The sequence below is a fragment of the Rhinolophus hipposideros genome (assembly GCF_964194185.1).
Source record: "Rhinolophus hipposideros genome assembly, chromosome: 7".
NCBI lineage: Eukaryota > Metazoa > Chordata > Mammalia > Chiroptera > Rhinolophidae > Rhinolophus > Rhinolophus hipposideros.
Genome location: NC_138053.1, coordinates 68,031,883 through 68,049,385, shown reverse-complemented (window position 1 = coordinate 68,049,385; position 17,503 = coordinate 68,031,883). Strand labels below are relative to the sequence as shown.

Here is a 17,503-nt window from a genome sequence, read left to right as displayed (position 1 = left end):
CGGTTTAACGTACACACTTGCACGAATTACTGTATAATCCCCCTAACGTCAGGGGGCTGTTTTCGTTTACTGCTAAACAAGAAAAACAAACCTCAGTAAATTTCTAATTGTTGGAATTTCAGGCAGTGTAAACAAGGTAAAGTCAAACGTCTCAGGAATTTGCAGGGAGGCTCAAAGAGACTCTGGAAACCACCAAATTCGCAGGTGCATCTCTGCTTGTCTTTTCCCAGAGGGCTTAAACTTCCAGGATGACTTTCACTTGGGCAAGTTTGCTCAGAAGGTAGATTCTTGGGTCCCAATTCTGAGTTTTATGTGGTCGGGTTGGGGTGAGGCCCAGTAACCTGTATTTAACAAGCACCCCGTCATTATGGGAGTAGGCCACCTGAGGAACATCACCCATTTCTCCTTCTGCACCTTCTTTTCTGTACTTCTGAGCCCAAACCTTCTCAAGGAGGTGGGACTGGGAGAAGAAGGGCACAGGCGACAGCAGTGGGCACGGTGCTATGTCAGCAACTGCACACCTAAAGCTGAAGACGAGTCACTGCCTCTGTAAACGTCAGTGTCCTCATTACGAAATGGGAAGACTGGGTTGGAGCTCGACAGCGACGCTCTTACCTTGCAAAGTATAGGATCTGGATTTCTTATACGAATAGACCATCCTCCAAGAATTTGACTCTGAAAAGAAGTCACAGGAAAACAGGCGTTTGCCATGTGCTGCTGGCCCTGGCTGCCCTCCTGGCCTGGCCCTTGACGGCCCTCAGAGCTACGCACACAGTCTAGTGAGTTATTTGGTATTTGACAAAACAAAGAAGAAAAAAATTAGCCTTGTCAGGGGTTTACCGCAAAAACAGCATGGTATTTTCTAGTTAAGATGTGCTTGAGCCCAATTCTTGTAACAACTGTTATAACTGGATTCAAACACTGTCTAAATAAAAATTTTATATAAAAAAATGGAGGAGAAACTGGTCATTAAGTTGATAAAGAATGTTTAGTAAGCCACGTAACTGCTGTACGTATGTATACATATATATACACACACCTGGTCTTCAATGTGCCGTACAAAGAATTACAGCGTGTCATCCTTTTATTCTGCTCCACCTCACCCCCCTTAGATAAGCACTACATTGAGGTCACATACACACAGTGACTTGACTTAGGAAATCTGCCTTGATGGCACTGTTTCCATGAAGTACTTGGATTACTATAAACTAAAAAGTTAGCCCGTTGTCTCTGCACCATTTATGACACTAGAGCAGCGTTTCTCAACCTTGGCGCCACTGACATGTGGGGCCAGGTCATTGTTGTGGGGACTGTCCTGGGCATTGATGGCTGTTTAGCCCCATCCCTGGCCTCTACCTTCCAGATGGCAGGAGCACCCTCTCTCTCTTGTCGTGTTCAGAAGTACAGAAAAGAAGGTGCAGGAGGAGAAATGGGTGGTGTTCCTCAGGTGGCCTACTCAAAAAATGTCTCCAGACATTGTATTTGGCCTCTTGGAAGGCAAAATCACTCCTACTGAGAACCACTGCACTAAGAGCAAGTGGCCGAAATAGGCAACTTCTGCTATCAGATCAATGGTTTGAAGCAGAGGCTCTATTTCTTACTAGAGTATTTCTCAAGCACTTTGCTGCAAAGGTGACTATTCATACACTGTTTGAAAAAAAGTTATGTATTCCTAGTCAGCCATACTTTTGTTTTGAAACCATGCAGAGTGTGGGGCTTAAAAGACGTTGTCTTAAAGTTTCCATTTCATAAATGGTATGTAGGCAAGATCTACAGAACGTGATAAAAACTGAGCTGCTTCATGCATGGCTGGCACACAAGCCTCATATAATAGTATCAGAGTAAAATAGTTTGTGAAAAAACAGCATTGAGATTTGAAATCGTACATTGCTCATTTTAGCAGCAAGATGGGAACTTCTAACTAGACAGAAATTTTTTCTAGCTGGCAGTGTTATATGAGGTAGTAAAAGTTATCTATTAACTGTGAAACGTAAAGAAAATTAAAACCAACTTATCACACAAGTGATTATTACTAAAAATTATTACAAAAGTTGTAATTTATAGTGTATCTATTTTCATGTACAGCTATAACTTAATGTAGGAAAATCCCACAGATTAAGACATCATTCAACAGAAAGCAGGAGTCCTCAAAGTGATCTCCCTGGTCCATCTTCATTATTTCAATTTTGCACACAGAAATTAATTCACATTTTAGGACTCTGCCCTTTGTGTTCAGTAACATATACCTATTTTAATCAATTTGAAAGACTAAACATCTAAGAGGTAAAAGGTAAACGTGGGGGTAAAATTTGAAATAAAAAAAATGTAAACTACTTCTTTGAACCTTAAAGAATGGAAATGTAGCCATTATGTAAAAATAAAGATGGTTTCATATGTACCTGATTTATTTTAGCAAATAAAGTTAAAATATGAATGTATATATTGCACAATGTTAGAATTGTATATTTTTTAAAGACAAGTTGTTTTGGATATTTTCTTTATACATAATGTATAAATCTTTGTTAAGATGTAATAAGTTCATTGTTTTTGATTAACTAGTGTTTTTTTACCTTTTTTCTCTCCACCAAAAATATGAAAACGAATGTGTGCATGTTTGTACATTGACTTGTGCAATTCATTTGATTTCTGAGAAACAAAAATCAAATTGGAATAGTAATCAACGTGAATTAAGAACTTTTCTCATATTAAAAGTATGAGAATCAAACAGAAAAGTATTATTTAATTGTAGGCCACTTTTTTCATACCACATTACTGAGTAGCATTAAAATCATTTTGTAAATAAAGCTGTTTCCTTTGGATTTAGAATGTTATGGCTTATGTATTTCACTATATTTATCTTAAGAACTCACTGTGATTCACAACACACTCAAGACTCACCATAAAGAGAGGACGTACCCAGTCTCTCGCATGACTAGCTTTTTGTGGGAACTTAAACTGCCTTCATAGTTTAGGAACTAGGTGTAACGCCCTGCTCTGCACACTGCTCCACAGACAGGCAGCACTGCATTATCTGGAGCCCGTTAACAATGCAGATCTCAGGTGCTACTTAGAACTACTAAATTCTAATGGAAGTTTAATGCGATCCCCAGGTAATTCATATTACATTCAAGTTTGAGAAGCACTGCTATGAAGCACGTCTTATCTTGAAATAAACGTGTGCTTGGTTGGAATAAAGTAGAGAAAAACAGAGTCAGCCGAACTGCTGCAACCTGCAAAAATAGCCATCAGCATAGTGGTGTGTGGTGTTTTTTTTTTAATTTGAGTAGCAAGCCGGAAGGTTTAAATATTTTTATTATAAGGATTAAATATGCATACAAGAATGGGCTGAAATTATTAAAAAAAAAATACGTATCGGGCTCACAGACTGGCCATCACTGTATAGACGGCACATTAATGCAGATGTTGGGTGGTCTGTGCTGCCACGTAAAACATCAAGGCACCAATGTCTCCCATTCCTGCATCAGGTGATCTCACACACCCTCCTCTATTCTGCCCATCTCAGTTCTGGTAAGCCACGTCATAAGGGCAGCTTGCTGAAGAACCACCACCACTTAGTGTGTTTGGCATGCACCACACGTTAAAGTACAACTTTTGGAGAAAGGGAACATTAGTTTGTGTTTGTTTTGTCACAGGTAGGTTAGGAAGTGCTGCTTAAAGACCTGTATTCAAAGCTACCATTTTGTCCCAAATTGGAACATAATTTTATATTTACTCATTTTTAAAATATTAATTCCTTTTACTTATTCTACATCACCTTTTACAAACTACAAACAGCATTTTTAAAACTTCCCTCGTTCTGTCATAACCCTTTAATGTTTTAAACTAAGATACCAATTAAAGAACACAAGTCATCTCATTCAAAATCAGGGACTGATTTTCATCTAAGGACCACCCCAACCTAACTTAAAAATGGCTACTAACTAAAAACTGAACTTTTTGGTTCTGTGCAATATAAGGTTAACAGACTACAAACCTGAGTAGTAAGACTCAGGTTGCTCTTACTACGATAGCCCTGGCTCTACCGCCCTCTGCTGGGTGAGCTATGTAACTACATCACACAAATCATTGCCATCTAAGTCTAGTTACTACCATCTGTGAACAAACTTATTAAAATTAGTATTTATTATTAAATATATTCCCTATGTTGTACATTACATACCTGTGACTTATTTTATACCTGGAAGTTTGTACTTCTTAATCCCCTTCACCTATTTCACCTGCCCCCAGTCCCTCTCCTCTCTGGTTAACCACCAGTTTGTTTCCTGAGTCTGTTTCTCCTTTGTTTTATTCATTTGTTGTTGTTTTTTTAATTCCACTTATTAGTGAAATCATACGGTATTTGTCTTTCTCTTATTTCACTTAGCATAAAATCATACATCCAATAAGGGGTTAATATCCAAAACATATAAAGAACAACTCAACAACAAAAAACAAACAATCCAATTAAAAAATGAGCAGAGAACCTGAACAGACACTTCACCCAAGACACACACACGGCCCACAGACACACAAAAAGATGCTCAACATCACTAATCATCAGGGAAATGCAAATCAAAACCACAATGAGCTATCACCTCATACCTGTCAGGATGGCTACCATCAAAAAGAAAAAAATAACAAGTATTGGCGAGGATGTGAAGAAAAGGGAACCCTTGTGCACTGTTGGTGGGAATGTAAGCTGGTGCGACCACGGTGGAAAACAACATGGAAGTTCCTCAAAAAATTAAAAATAAAACTACCTTATGACCCAGCAATTCCACTTCTGTGTATTTATCCAAACAAAATGAAAACAGTAATTCGAAGAGCTATATGCAACTCCACATTCATAGCAGCATTACTCACAATAGCGAAGATATGGAAGCAACCTGAGTGCCCACCGTGAGGTTTTTAATATACTCAACACTCAGTAACTACGTACGCAGTCACCGGATGGGAGTAGGGAAGGGAGTGTAGGAGAAAATTTTAAATATCAACTAACAGTATAACAAACCAACCTTGTTGCTACTCAGTTTGCCTGGTTTTACAACAATTTTATGCTGATTTGTACATTGATACAATACGATTAACTAATAAAGCACAATAAGTATTATGGTAAGATGACAATTCTGAAATACTAGAAATCTCTGTATTATGAAATACATGTTTTAGGTATTACCACTGAATTTTAAAAAACACAAAAATAATGCTTTTAAACTTTTTAAATCATGTTTTTATTTGGCTTATTTTTTAAATATATCAATTTTAAAAATATATCGTATCGTGACTATCCGATAATAACTTTTTATACTTTCCAGTTCTGCCAACATTCCCATAATGCTTGCCCAATAACAGTGACATCACTGGATATGCAGGTGGGGGTCGGGGGGAGGGGGGGCGGGTGCTGAGACAAAGTCAGTGAGGAGGGGCCACACTTCAGTGAGTCAAGTTACAATTAGAACTTAGGCATAGAATAAAAGGTCTGCCACAAGCATCTTTCTTCACATTTAAATTATTCTTCCATTTTTTTCCATTAAAGCCTTTCCTCTATCCCTAGTTCCAGTGTTAGACACCCACTTATTTTGCTTTTTTTCCTCCTTCTTGTCTCACCTATAACTTAATTACTTGTCTCACTTCCTCACTTGTCTCACTTATAACATAAGAAATCATGCTTCAGTAAACTCTTAACTTCCGGAGAAAAAAAATCAAAATGTAATCAAAGATAAGGTTACCAAACTTAAAATGCAAACTAAAAACCTAAGTGATTTAATCACTTGTTGCCCAAAAGCATTCTTTGTTTCTTTTCCAAGATGACGATGATTCTTCATACATTTCCTAAAAATAGAACCATAATAGGTATTCAAAATAAATCATTTTAATAAATGCAAATATATTTGAATAATGAAGCAAATCACTATCACAACTATTTAAATCTGTTCCTCTTTTAACAACCCAATAGAAGTTTATATAAGGGCACTGAGTGCATTAAAATGAATAAACATGTTCCCTATATGTAAGGACTGCCAATCCAGTAGGAGAAACAGCAAACAAAAACTTAACAAGACAAGGTACAACCACAGTACAGAATAAACAATGAATTCTATTTGGGACAAGGATGGAAGATAGTCTGGACGAGGTCGTGCCGGGAAAACGGAAGGTCTTTAAACTTTTTCTTTCCAAACACACTTACGTCTTCAACATTTCTAAATATTCTTGTCCAAAGGCAGAAGGGATATTTTCATTAGCTGTGAAACTAAGTGACCACCCACAGTTCTTAGATAAGTCTGAGCTGTGCGCTGGTGACACCTGCTCTGCGCCCTCCCTACCTGCCCGCCCCTTGTTGTACCACAGATAATCTCAAAGCACAGACTGAGACTAAAACCAGACTAGAATTCAGATAATTTTTGGAAGGAAGGGGCGAAAGAAGAAACTAACATTTTCTCTTCTCACTCTCTTGTCAGTTCTATTACTGTAGGGATAGGAAGCCAAATTCAACTGCTCTCTGAACCACTGTACACCCCTTCCACCTTTTATAGATAGAAAAGCACAAAGAAAGTCCCACTAGTTCTCAAATGATAATAATGACAGTATGCCCCACCTCTTGCCCGCTCCCTCAATTTGGGGGCCTATCCCTTCATCTACTTTCTGTCGCTGGCCATCCATTCTTCCTCCTTGGTAAGAAAGCTACCTCTGCCACCCAGGCTCACAACTCATTTTGGAATGCTCTCCAACTTCTACCTCTTTGGGGTTTTCCTCCTGGTCTATCAAAATTGTGGCAGCCTTCTTCACAGCAAGCAACTAGTTATCTGAGCTTCACATACCCTGTCCTCTAATCCCACAGCTTCCCCTGTGGGAAGCTGAAGACAACGGGCTTCAGTTTTTAGTCAGAAAATATGGCCACTAAATTTCACAGGTCCTGGTTCCGAGTCCAGTTAGCTCATCTCTAGGAAGTAGTGACCACGGCTCCTGTGAAGCACTCACCCTCTGGTCCTCTGCTCTGGCCTTCAGATCCTACCGAGCGGTTCGTTCGCGCCTCAGCTTTGCTACCAGCATCAAAGCGGTGGGCAATTCTAGACCCTTAAGTCATTAAACAGTTCAGAGTACAGAACAATCCCACTGTCTATGTTACTATACCAGGGGAGAAATGAGGGAGTCGGGCCTTTTCCTCTCCTCAGAATGCTCTATGTAGCCAGAGAATTGTGGGCATGTACTGATGGGCTATATGTACTGATAGAAAACAAGGTAGAATTTCCTGTTCTTAAATTCACTCACTATGCATATTTGGGGCATGGATTTTTCATGCTTATAAACCTTGGAAAAAGAGATTATATAAACACTCTTATTTCACAGATAAACAAGATTCTATAACAGTCAGGGAAGACACATGAATACAAACTCTGTATGGACTCTTATGCCCTACCCTTCAAAAATTCCTCAGAAAAATCAAGTCCAAAGGCAAAATTAGATTATTTTCTTAACTTACCTTTTTCCATATGGGTACCTTGGCTTTTAAAGTATCAATGGCATAGCTCACAGCTTCGAGGGACGCAGCCCTGTGGGCTGACGACACAGCAATGATAATGCTTGCTTCTGACACTGGAACTAAGCTGCAACAAAATGAAGGAAAAATGTTATTCTCTTCTCTAAATCTACATGTTAAAGAATCTATTACATTTTGGAAAAAAATTCCAGTGAAGCACACTTACAACTAAACATTCAGTTTAGTTTAGAAAACAGAATTCATCCCTGTCGCACTCAGCCGCAGGGATACCAAGGTCGTGGCTAATTTGTTAGCATCTATCCACCCACCAAACCTGTTTGATGGGCACCAAAAAGAAAAGGACCTTTCACTAATTCAACAAATATCTGATTCAAACCAACAAGCCACAGTGCCAGGTAATGCCTAGAGAAACAAAGTTACCAAATAATGACTATAACATAGAATTTAAAATGTTACATAGCAACAAACGTTAAATAACAGAATCGATAACATTAATAAAATTAGTCATTAATAACAAAATCATAACTAATAAAATGTGATAGCTGTTGTTTCAATTGCGGGGTTCTTTTTAAATCCTGGAACTCCACTCTTCTTAGGGGTACAAAAAGGCAAACTAATTTAATGATCTTCAAAGACATTTATATCAAAAAATAATAATTTCTTAATAGATTGTCATATACACAGAGTCCAAACTACAAAACAATTCTTGAAAGATTACAAAACAATGCTCAAGGATTTCAACACACATTAGCAGAAGCTATTCGGCTCAGGGCCCAGGAGTTTTGGCACGCGTGGACTCTGTTACAGTATCTGGCACTCTCCAAATGTTACAACGTTCACAAGCAGCCTTAAAAGCGTGGGGAGGTGTCTCCAATGTCTGCCAGAATAATACACACTCCGTCACCCTAAGACAGACTCCACGAAAGACTCCAGAATCAGAATTAGTACAAAGGTGGAAAACAATTATGCTTAACTTTAAATTGACAAAGGAAATCATACCCAAGTCTATGGAACACCGCTATGTGTCTGACTGGCCATTTCTGCCTAAGGTCACTACAAATTTTTCTGACTTCATTTTCTGCCATTGGTAGATATGCTTCATATTCTAAGCTAATGACTTTTTTCCCTTCAAAATTATTTCTTGTAGTCCCTAAAACAAACAAACAAACAAAAAAGCAATTAAAATAAGGTTTCCCCTTACAATAGAAATTGCACATTAACAGAATAAAAAAAGGATTATTCTTTAATAGACAGGTTGCATACCAATTTTTCCAAAAATTACTTCGAAATGTTTTAAAAATGAAAACTTGATTGAAAAACAAAAGATAATTATCACAAAGATAAGAAAACAAAATGGCACTAATTAGGCAAAGTAAACACTCATAGAGAAACCAAGATCTATTTCCTTTTTTAACAGCATCTGACACTTAAAAGGAAAACATTATTTTCCCAGGATTATCATTAAGTTATCATCACCGTTTTTCCCCTCAGTATTTGTAAAACACAGATATTTCTGTGCTAATGACAACTTTCATTTTTAATTTTCTTTTTAATTTTCAATGTTAATTTGAAAATTCCTAAAATAGAACGAGCTAAAAAGAATTTCTACCCACCACTACGGGTAATTTTGGCTTACTGCTCAGTATTTTGTGAACAATGAACATAGGAAACACCTGCAATTGCTACTGTCTTGTGCAGTCCATAGACGCTGGGGAAAATTACAACTCACCTACAAACAGGGATATTGCACCACAGAGCGGAGAAGTCACCAACTGTGAGACTTCATCTACTGAAAGTTTCTCAGCAGTGAATTTTATGATATCTTTAGGTTTCTCTTCAACTTCATTCATATGTTTCCTAGAAATAAGACATTAATAAACCTTAACATTGGTACTAAGGGCAAAATACCCAACTTACAGACTGTATTTCAATTCGTATTCTTTCTACATTAGAAGTAGTAGGAGGTATGATTTGATCTGAATGATAAAATTAATCAAGTAAAATTTCAGCAAAACTCAATATATTTAAATACCGCTAATGAATCAAGCATGATACAAAAAGGAATTTACCTGATCAAAAGGAATTAACATGATCACTTAAAAATGTAATCTACCTCATATGACAATTTATTCCACATCTGGAATTGCTCCCGGGAGATCCCATCACAGTATGATTCAGGTATTGACACCAATCACACACACACACATCACCTCTAACCACTATATTACCAAGCACCACACCTAGAACTGCCGTTTCCTTTATCTAAAAAGGAGTGAGGGAGTGCAGATATGATGCTGACTCCACAGGAACTTGTTTCATTTCACAACGGGGCACAATCCCAATTAAGTAACTGAGGAAATAAATAAACGAACCGCACGTCTATTCATCAGAGCTTGTACGAAGTCCTTTGCCATGCATTTCTCCATTTGTTCATCGAGCACTTACTAGTACACACTCACTAAGGGCCAGAGACTAAACCCACACACTACACATAGACCAGGGAACAAAAGACCTGGCTTCTGCGCTCAGGGTGCTTAAAGTGGAATGTGAAAAACAAAGCAATAAATGGGAATCACAAGTAGGGATAACTTACGGAAATAAATAGGGCTCTCAGACAGCATGAGGGTGGGGGATAAGAGGATCCTGCAAAGCCTCTCTCAAGAAGTAACATTTAGAGGTGAGACCTGAAAGATAAGAAGGCAGCCCTATAAAGAAACAGGGGACAGACCCACAGCCAGAGACAGAGGGAATGGCAAATGCAAAGGCTGTGGGACAAGAAAAAACCATATCATGTACCAGATTCTACAGAGGCCAGGGTTTCAGGGAGCAGAGGAGAGAACAGATTAGCTGAGACTAGGCAAATAGGTCGGACCTTGCAGACCATGAGGAGTCTGGATATAATCATACATCCTGTGGGGCTTCATCCACATTGGAAGACGAGAGAAAGAAGGCTAAGAGGAGGTAAGGACTCACTCAAGGTGATTCCAACCATGGAATCTTACTAAATCCAATGTTCTTTTCCCTATCGCTTTCCACCTACTGCAAAGAAAGGAACATTTATTCACATACCACTGGATTGCAGGATGTTTCAATCTCAGGTGGACATGCCACCTGACTTTCTTCCACCTCTTTTTCTTGCAATAAGATATACACAGCCCAAACACAGTCTATTAACTTCAAACCACATCAAGTTCCCATGACTAGATTCTGTAAGGGTATAGATTCTAAAACTACATGTTATAAACCCTGTCAAACACACTCAAGTAATCTCAATACTATTGAATAAACTTCCTAATCTTTCCAAAGAACAGCTCTAATCTCAGTCTCTCTCCCCACACCTCCCTCCCTCCCTCCTTCTCTCTCTCTCTCTCTCTCTCTCTCTCTCTCTCTCTCTCTCTCTCTCTCTCACACACACTCTCACACACACACACACACACACACACACACACACCCTATCCCTTTAATGGCAGCCCGTTTGCTGAATAAATTCTGAACTCTGAAAAATAGCATTTTTCTAAAATCACCAGTTTCCAAATAAAATTGAGATACATATCTAACAAGGAATTCTATTATTTCCAAATAGTAGGACTAAGAAAGATCCAATCTCTGTGGACAGGCTGGGTAATTTGCTTTGCAGTATTTATTCTTCACTTTTTGGGGCACTGCCCTCCAGAAGAGTACAGGAAAAAATCCTTGGCTTGCTCCTTTCTATAATGAAACCAGAGTTTTACCATTAAGTATGATATTTATTCTTGATTGCAGAGAAAAACCCTATCAAACTAAAAAAAGATTTTTTATTCCTAACTTACCAAGAGTTTTTAATTATGCATGATTGCTAATTTCTATATTACTTATTCTTCAGTTGACAAAAAGTAAGCCTCATTCTGTCTCTGCAGAATATACTGAGAAATGTTCCTACACATGATCCTACTCAGATATGGGCTATGTTGTTTGGAAAGATGGAGAGATGATATGGTTCTACAGCCACCTGCAACACAGCTGTAATAGTGATGCTGTTTATTTATACACCTGGAAAATGGCAAGCTTTCTTTTTAGGCGCAGTCATCTTTTTATTTTCCAGCTATGAAGTTTTTCAACATTTCTGTGTGCCCAGGTGAGCTATCATCCAGTATTAGTAAGCATATTTGTGAAAAAGTACACAGGGAATCCAATAATTTGAGTTCAAATGCTGGCTCTGCCACTTATTAGCTATGTGATCATAGACAAGTTTCTCTGTAATTTCTCTGAGTTTCGGTTTTTCCCTCCTACAAAATACAGGTATTAATGCTCCAGCATTCAGCACTGTGCCTGAAACAGAATAAAATTTCAAAAAACCATGTTAAGTGAATTGGATGAACATATCAAACTGACATTAAACTGCTTATAACAGAATCCACGCAGAAATGATAGGCAGGTATTTATAAGTCTGTCTGCACCAATAAACAATGGCTGCTTTAATAAAGAGCTGGTGCAGACAAATTTATGAAGAGTATACAGTTAAAGTAAACCATACACAAGTTATCATCTATGTGATCCTTCTCCATATGATTGGTTAAGAAAAACATTTCTCACATACTCAAGTGGCTCAAAAGCACTACCCTCCACTAATGGGGGGGATAACGGCAATTTCGTCTCCTGATTGAAGCAGGAGTTGCTGATCTCCAAGCTCGACATATTCTTGACGAACAGCAAATATCACCTGATTTCTGACGTCAGCCAATCTGAAGGGAAAAAAGTATGATGAGTAGTTATCAATGCTGTGTTAGACCTCAAATTCCTTCTGCTGCAATTAAAAACATTACATAAATATTACTTTATGAAGCATCACCTGCAAAGTCACTAAAGTAACCCATATTCCGCAGAGAAAGGACATACCTACTAAAGAACATACTTAAGTCACCAAGAACACAGTAAATTGCTAACAGCTCTTTTTTGGATGTTGTGTGTCTTGGGGAATTAAACAAGCAAACCAAAAAAAGCAAAAAGAAATACCAGACTGAAGAAACATTCAGGCCAGGTTAAAGAGAAAACAAAAAATTTTCCTAATCCCAGGAGCCTTCTGTCTAAGTATATAGGTACACTAAGTATACAGGTACGGAAGTGCTCACACCAGGTGTCTCCTAGAGGTAAAAGGTTAAAGACAACAAAGTGGGACAGAGGCCCCACCATGTGTCATTGATTATCAGGGCACTTTGAGAGCAACTTAAAAGATAATCAAATCAAGGACTTGTATTCCTTTCGAAAATACACTGTGGGGGGGTGGACGGGTGGCTCAGTTGGTTGGAGCGCATTCTCTCAACCACAAGGTTGCCGGTTCCACTCTTCAAGTCCCGCAGGGATGGTGGGCTGTGCCCCCTGCAACTAACAACTACAACTGGACCTGGAGCCGAGCTGCGCCCTCCACAACTAAGATTGGAAGGACAACAACTTGACTTGGAAAAGTCCTGGAAGTACACACTGTTCCCCAATAAGGTCCTGTTCCCCTTCCCCAATAAAATCTTAAAAAAAAAAAAAAAAAAAAAAAGACACTGTGGAATATCTTTTATACAGCACTAGGATTTCCAAGTTAAACATCTATGTGGATTTAAGTGACACTATTACTATTCCTGAAACACCTTCAAATAAGCCACTTTTATACTTTGCTCCAAAAAGAACTTGAGGTTGGAACAACAGCAGTAAAATGGCTGATTTTTCAATACCAGAAAAAAAGTATTACACAAATTCAAATTCAGCAGCAGCTAGGGTTTGTTTTCTCTCTTTCTTTTTTTAATCTTAGAAATTTCTATTTTGTGTTCTCTAAAGAAGTGGTGGAACATAAAAGTTTAAAGCACACATTTTTAACAGAATTTGTTAACAATTTTACTTAATGTTATAAAAACGCAGAATCTACATTTTCAGTATTTTGTAAATCACAAAAACATATATAATCATGTCCCTTTGTGAGCATCCCAGCTTATTGTTTTTCAGTAAAATGTGTTTAACCTTCCTCAAGGAATTGCGCATTTTTAAAACTAGAATTTACGTTTCAGTTGTAGTTCCAGACAAATAGAACTATGGACCCTTTCTAACATTAAGGAAATCAATGTGAACGTTTTTTCACTTTTATCATTTATTAATTTTTTGAAATATTAAAAAGTGTTAATTATATGCATTCTACTAATTTTTAACTACCTGGGATGTCGTGTTTCTATCTCATTCCACAGCTGCAATGCTTTTATTTCCTGTGGCACAGAAATGGTCTCGGAACGAATTCCTGTTATTTCAGCACTTTTTGCAAAATACAACACTTCAACCTGAAAGGAAAGAAAATGCCCTTAATAACAGCCCATAGTCCTTTTCTGACAATCCACGCTGAGTTTTCTAAATGTATTACTTTAATCAAAAACAAAATTTATAAGTTAAAGACAAATCACCCACTGAAATTTCAGTATATCTACAAGTACCAATTTTGGAAAATATTTATGTTTTAAGCACAATTCTGACTAAGCTTCTGGATGCTTTTTAGTTTTACAAATGTAAGTGTGCCACAACTAAAATCCTAACAATATATTCTTAGAAACCATGAAGTCGGTCTTTAGTTGACATAAAACTCTAGCACCTTTTACAAACACTGAAACAGTGAACAAATGTCTGAGTCAAGAGGTGAATGACACAAATAAAATAAATTGAAATAAATGACAAGAAACTTAAAAACACGTCTTTCCCGGTTGCCACATGACCTTTGAATCTAGTCTGCACGACACTGAACCCAGCTGCCGAGGATTAAGTTACGTAACAAACCCTGACACTTAAAAGCAGGTGAGTTTGAAATACAGGGTAAACTGGTATTTCTTAAAACAAACCTGTGCAGTCAGCCTGGTTATCTAAGGGATCTGACCAGGAAAAGTAACCCACTTGCCACTCAGTGAACAGTATTCTCTACGAAATAACCAGAAGTTGCAAATAATCAAGGGTTTACAAAGCAAACGCACCGATTCTTAGTTAAGTGCGTATCCTTTGAAATTGAAAACCTGTCTTCGTCAAAACGAATAATCTGACAACCAAGGGCAAACCAAGGTCGAGAGGGTGCCTTTAGACACCGGCCAGTGCTTCACGCCGTCAGCCCAACACTAAGAATTCGGGAAGTGGACTTCACCTCTGCTGGGGCTACCAGAGCACAGCCTGCAAAGCCAGCAGGGGCCGCAGCGGCCCGGGACGTCAGGCACGGGCTAAAGTGCCTGCAGGGGACGCGGGGTCCAGCCGAGCAGGGCTGAGGCTGGGGACGGAGGGAGCGGGCAGTGGGGCATTAAAGTCCCGGAGGTTCCCCACCCGTACCTGGCACCGCGGAACCATCCCTCCGGAGCTCGCGGAACCAGTGCCCCGGCCGCGGGGGCGGGGACCCGAGGTGGCGCGAGCGCGCAGGCGCCACCTGACCGCCCCCTCCGCCCGCAGGGGGCATGCGCAGAACTAGCTCCGCCCGGGCGTTCTCTCCGCTGCCCTCCAGCTGCGGGCGCCTGCACGGAAAGCTTAGTGTTTCCCTCGCGAGTGGGTTGCGATGGCAACCCCGAGCTAAAGTTGTCACTAAATGGGAAATGGGCTGGACATGCATGCCAGCCACCTCGGACGAGAAGCAGAGGCGTGGGAGAGCAGACGCCAGACTCTGCTAGACACTCGCTACCTGCGGTATGGAAGTTAGGCTTTTCCACGCCTTTAGGCTTCCCTTCAACACTTTTTTATTTATTTATTTTAATCTACCCTGCCATCCAGTATATGATTACTGTTCTTTAAAGACTTAGGGCATTCAACTTATCAGAGCATTCGAATTGTATCAAATTTACATTTTTCCTGCAATTTGTCTGCGTACTATCCACCCGACCTTTCCAACTTTTTACCAACCAGCACTCTATTTTAAATTGCGTGCATCGTTCTGTGGATATAAACTAAGCGTCCCTTCCTTTGAGCCCGTAGTAGTAGTTGTGAGACAGTCATAACCCATTAATGGTAACTCGGTGTACCAAATGTCATACCAGGGATACATGTTAACATTTCATGGGGTGGAAGGGAAAATGGCTGGGCACCTGAGAAGTGTGTTCGGGGAAGTCTTCACTGAGGAGACAGACGCTTGAGCTAAATCTACTAGAATGAGTAGCAGCAAATGATGGAGTGAGGGTAGGGATGAGAGAATGTCACTAGCCTGTGTCCAGCCAGAGGGCTGCAACGCAACGTAATGAGGTCACAGAAGAGCAACTAGTTGGCAAGGCGAGTGTGCCCCCTGCAAGGAAGTAGTGGAAGATGAGGCTGAGGACACCAGGTAGTAACCCATGGCAAGAAAAATTAACAGGGACTCACTTAACTCCAACATGTATTCTGGTAAAGTTCCTAAACATCAAGGATAAAGAATTATATTCAGACAGAAAAATGGGAATGATGACAATGGCCTTAGACTTGTCCATGACATCCATCGCCAGGCAATGGCGTTATGCAATATTTAAAATATTTTTTTAAAAAAAGTGAGATTATAATCCATTTAAATATAAAACAAAAACATCAATTGTGTGATTATGGCTATGGAATGTGAGTAAAATGTAAATGATATCAGAATATTTTTTTAAAACTCCCCCAAATCGGACATGTAGTTACAAAGCATCGATTCAAGCCTCAATATTTTTCATAATCTTTCTTAATTTTAGAAGGAGCTGTTAGGGGCAACTATGTCTTGTGAATAAAAACATGATGATTTCTAAGTCCTTCAGTTTCAGTTATCTTGTTGTTACATTCAAATAACAATAAATTAAAAAATAAAAATAATATCATTACAGTTTTAAAAAATTATGTAACCTTAATGCCCAGAGGAAAGGGATGGAATAACATTCATAACAATGATAATATTTACTGTATCTGGTTAGTGGAATTGTGGATGATTTAGAAAGTACTTTTGCTTTCCTCTTTTTAAATTTCTGTGTTGCTTGACCTTTTAAAAGTAACTTGTGTATTTTATAAATATTTATTAAGTGCTTATTGTGAGTAAGGGTGGAGCAGGTGCACATTCCTTAGGGTCAGGAGGGAATGAACACTGGCCTGATCTGAGCTGTGACCTAAAGGATGAGAGGAGGCGGCCTTGTGCAGTGCTGGGGGTAGAGCACTCGATAGAGGCACCCTGGCTTTGGGGTAGAAAAGGACTCTGCATCTTTGAAGAATAAAAGGGAGGCCAGGATGACTGAAATATAAGAAAAAGGAAGAGAGGCTGGTGACATGATTTTGAAGAGATTAAAGGGAATCTGAACCCAGACCCTGGGAAGTCCTGAAAGCCAGTTTGGATTTTATTCTATTTTCTATTTTATTCTATTATATTTGCTGTGGGAAGACACACACACACACACTCAAACACACTTTCAAAGATAGGATTCTGCATCTACTCTGAGCCATTTTGAGGATCCCAAACACAAACAGGGCTGAAAAGGAAGCCAACGTGATCTTACCCATGGACTTTCAGCTATGGGAGATAATAAATTCCTTATTTTGCCCAAGTATTTTCTGCCATCATTTTCAGCTATTAAATAGTATCTAGTCCCAGATATCTGGTCATATGTTTTGGCCCATTATCAGGAACTCTTCATGAAATGCTACTTGGCATACTTTCTGTCTGCACTTACTTTAAGTAAGTAAGCTTTCCTTAAGCAAGTTGAAGCCTATACTCACATGCTATGTTAAAAAATATAGAGGAAATCTATATTTTTTTAAATATAAAAATCTATATATTTTCAAATCTCAGTCCACATGTACCCCTTTATTATTAAGAGTAGCAGAATTTATGAAAAGTGAAAACATCTCTGTTTGAGGATGGTAGAACAGTGTGGTGTGAATTCTGTGGACATTTGACTAACATCTTTAACATATTTTTGGTGGCATTTTCATTTCCCATTAAAAAATAGATGCAGTAGTTGTTTTTTGAAAGACTAGTTCAACATAAACCCTTCTAGAGTTACTCACTTTAAGAGATCACTCAGAATTTCAAACACCTTTCTA

The 17,503-nt window shown here is 38.8% G+C and overlaps 1 protein-coding gene across 5 annotated transcripts; it reads right to left on the bottom strand.

The window, feature by feature from the left end:
• Positions 1 to 3,281: 3,281 nt before the first annotated feature.
• Positions 3,282 to 15,024, bottom strand: MOCS2 (molybdenum cofactor synthesis 2). Of its 5 annotated transcripts, none has more exons than XM_081053324.1 (7): positions 14,813 to 15,024; positions 13,670 to 13,791; positions 12,075 to 12,219; positions 9,228 to 9,355; positions 8,498 to 8,648; positions 7,481 to 7,604; positions 3,282 to 5,832 (listed from the first exon to the last, which is right to left on the bottom strand). In XM_081053324.1, the coding sequence occupies exons 3-7, from the start codon at positions 12,170 to 12,172 to the stop codon at positions 5,764 to 5,766; spliced, it is 570 nt and encodes a 189-aa protein (XP_080909450.1). In that variant the 5' UTR covers positions 12,173 to 12,219; positions 13,670 to 13,791; positions 14,813 to 15,024; the 3' UTR covers positions 3,282 to 5,763. The 5 variants fall into 5 exon arrangements, with proteins under 5 accessions (XP_080909450.1, XP_080909451.1, XP_080909453.1 ...); XM_081053325.1 differs by having other exon boundaries at positions 14,470 to 14,918; XM_081053327.1 differs by lacking the exons at positions 12,075 to 12,219; positions 14,813 to 15,024 and adding an exon at positions 10,092 to 10,182 and having other exon boundaries at positions 4,893 to 5,832; positions 13,670 to 13,766.
• Between the last annotated feature and the right edge of the window lie 2,479 nt (positions 15,025 to 17,503).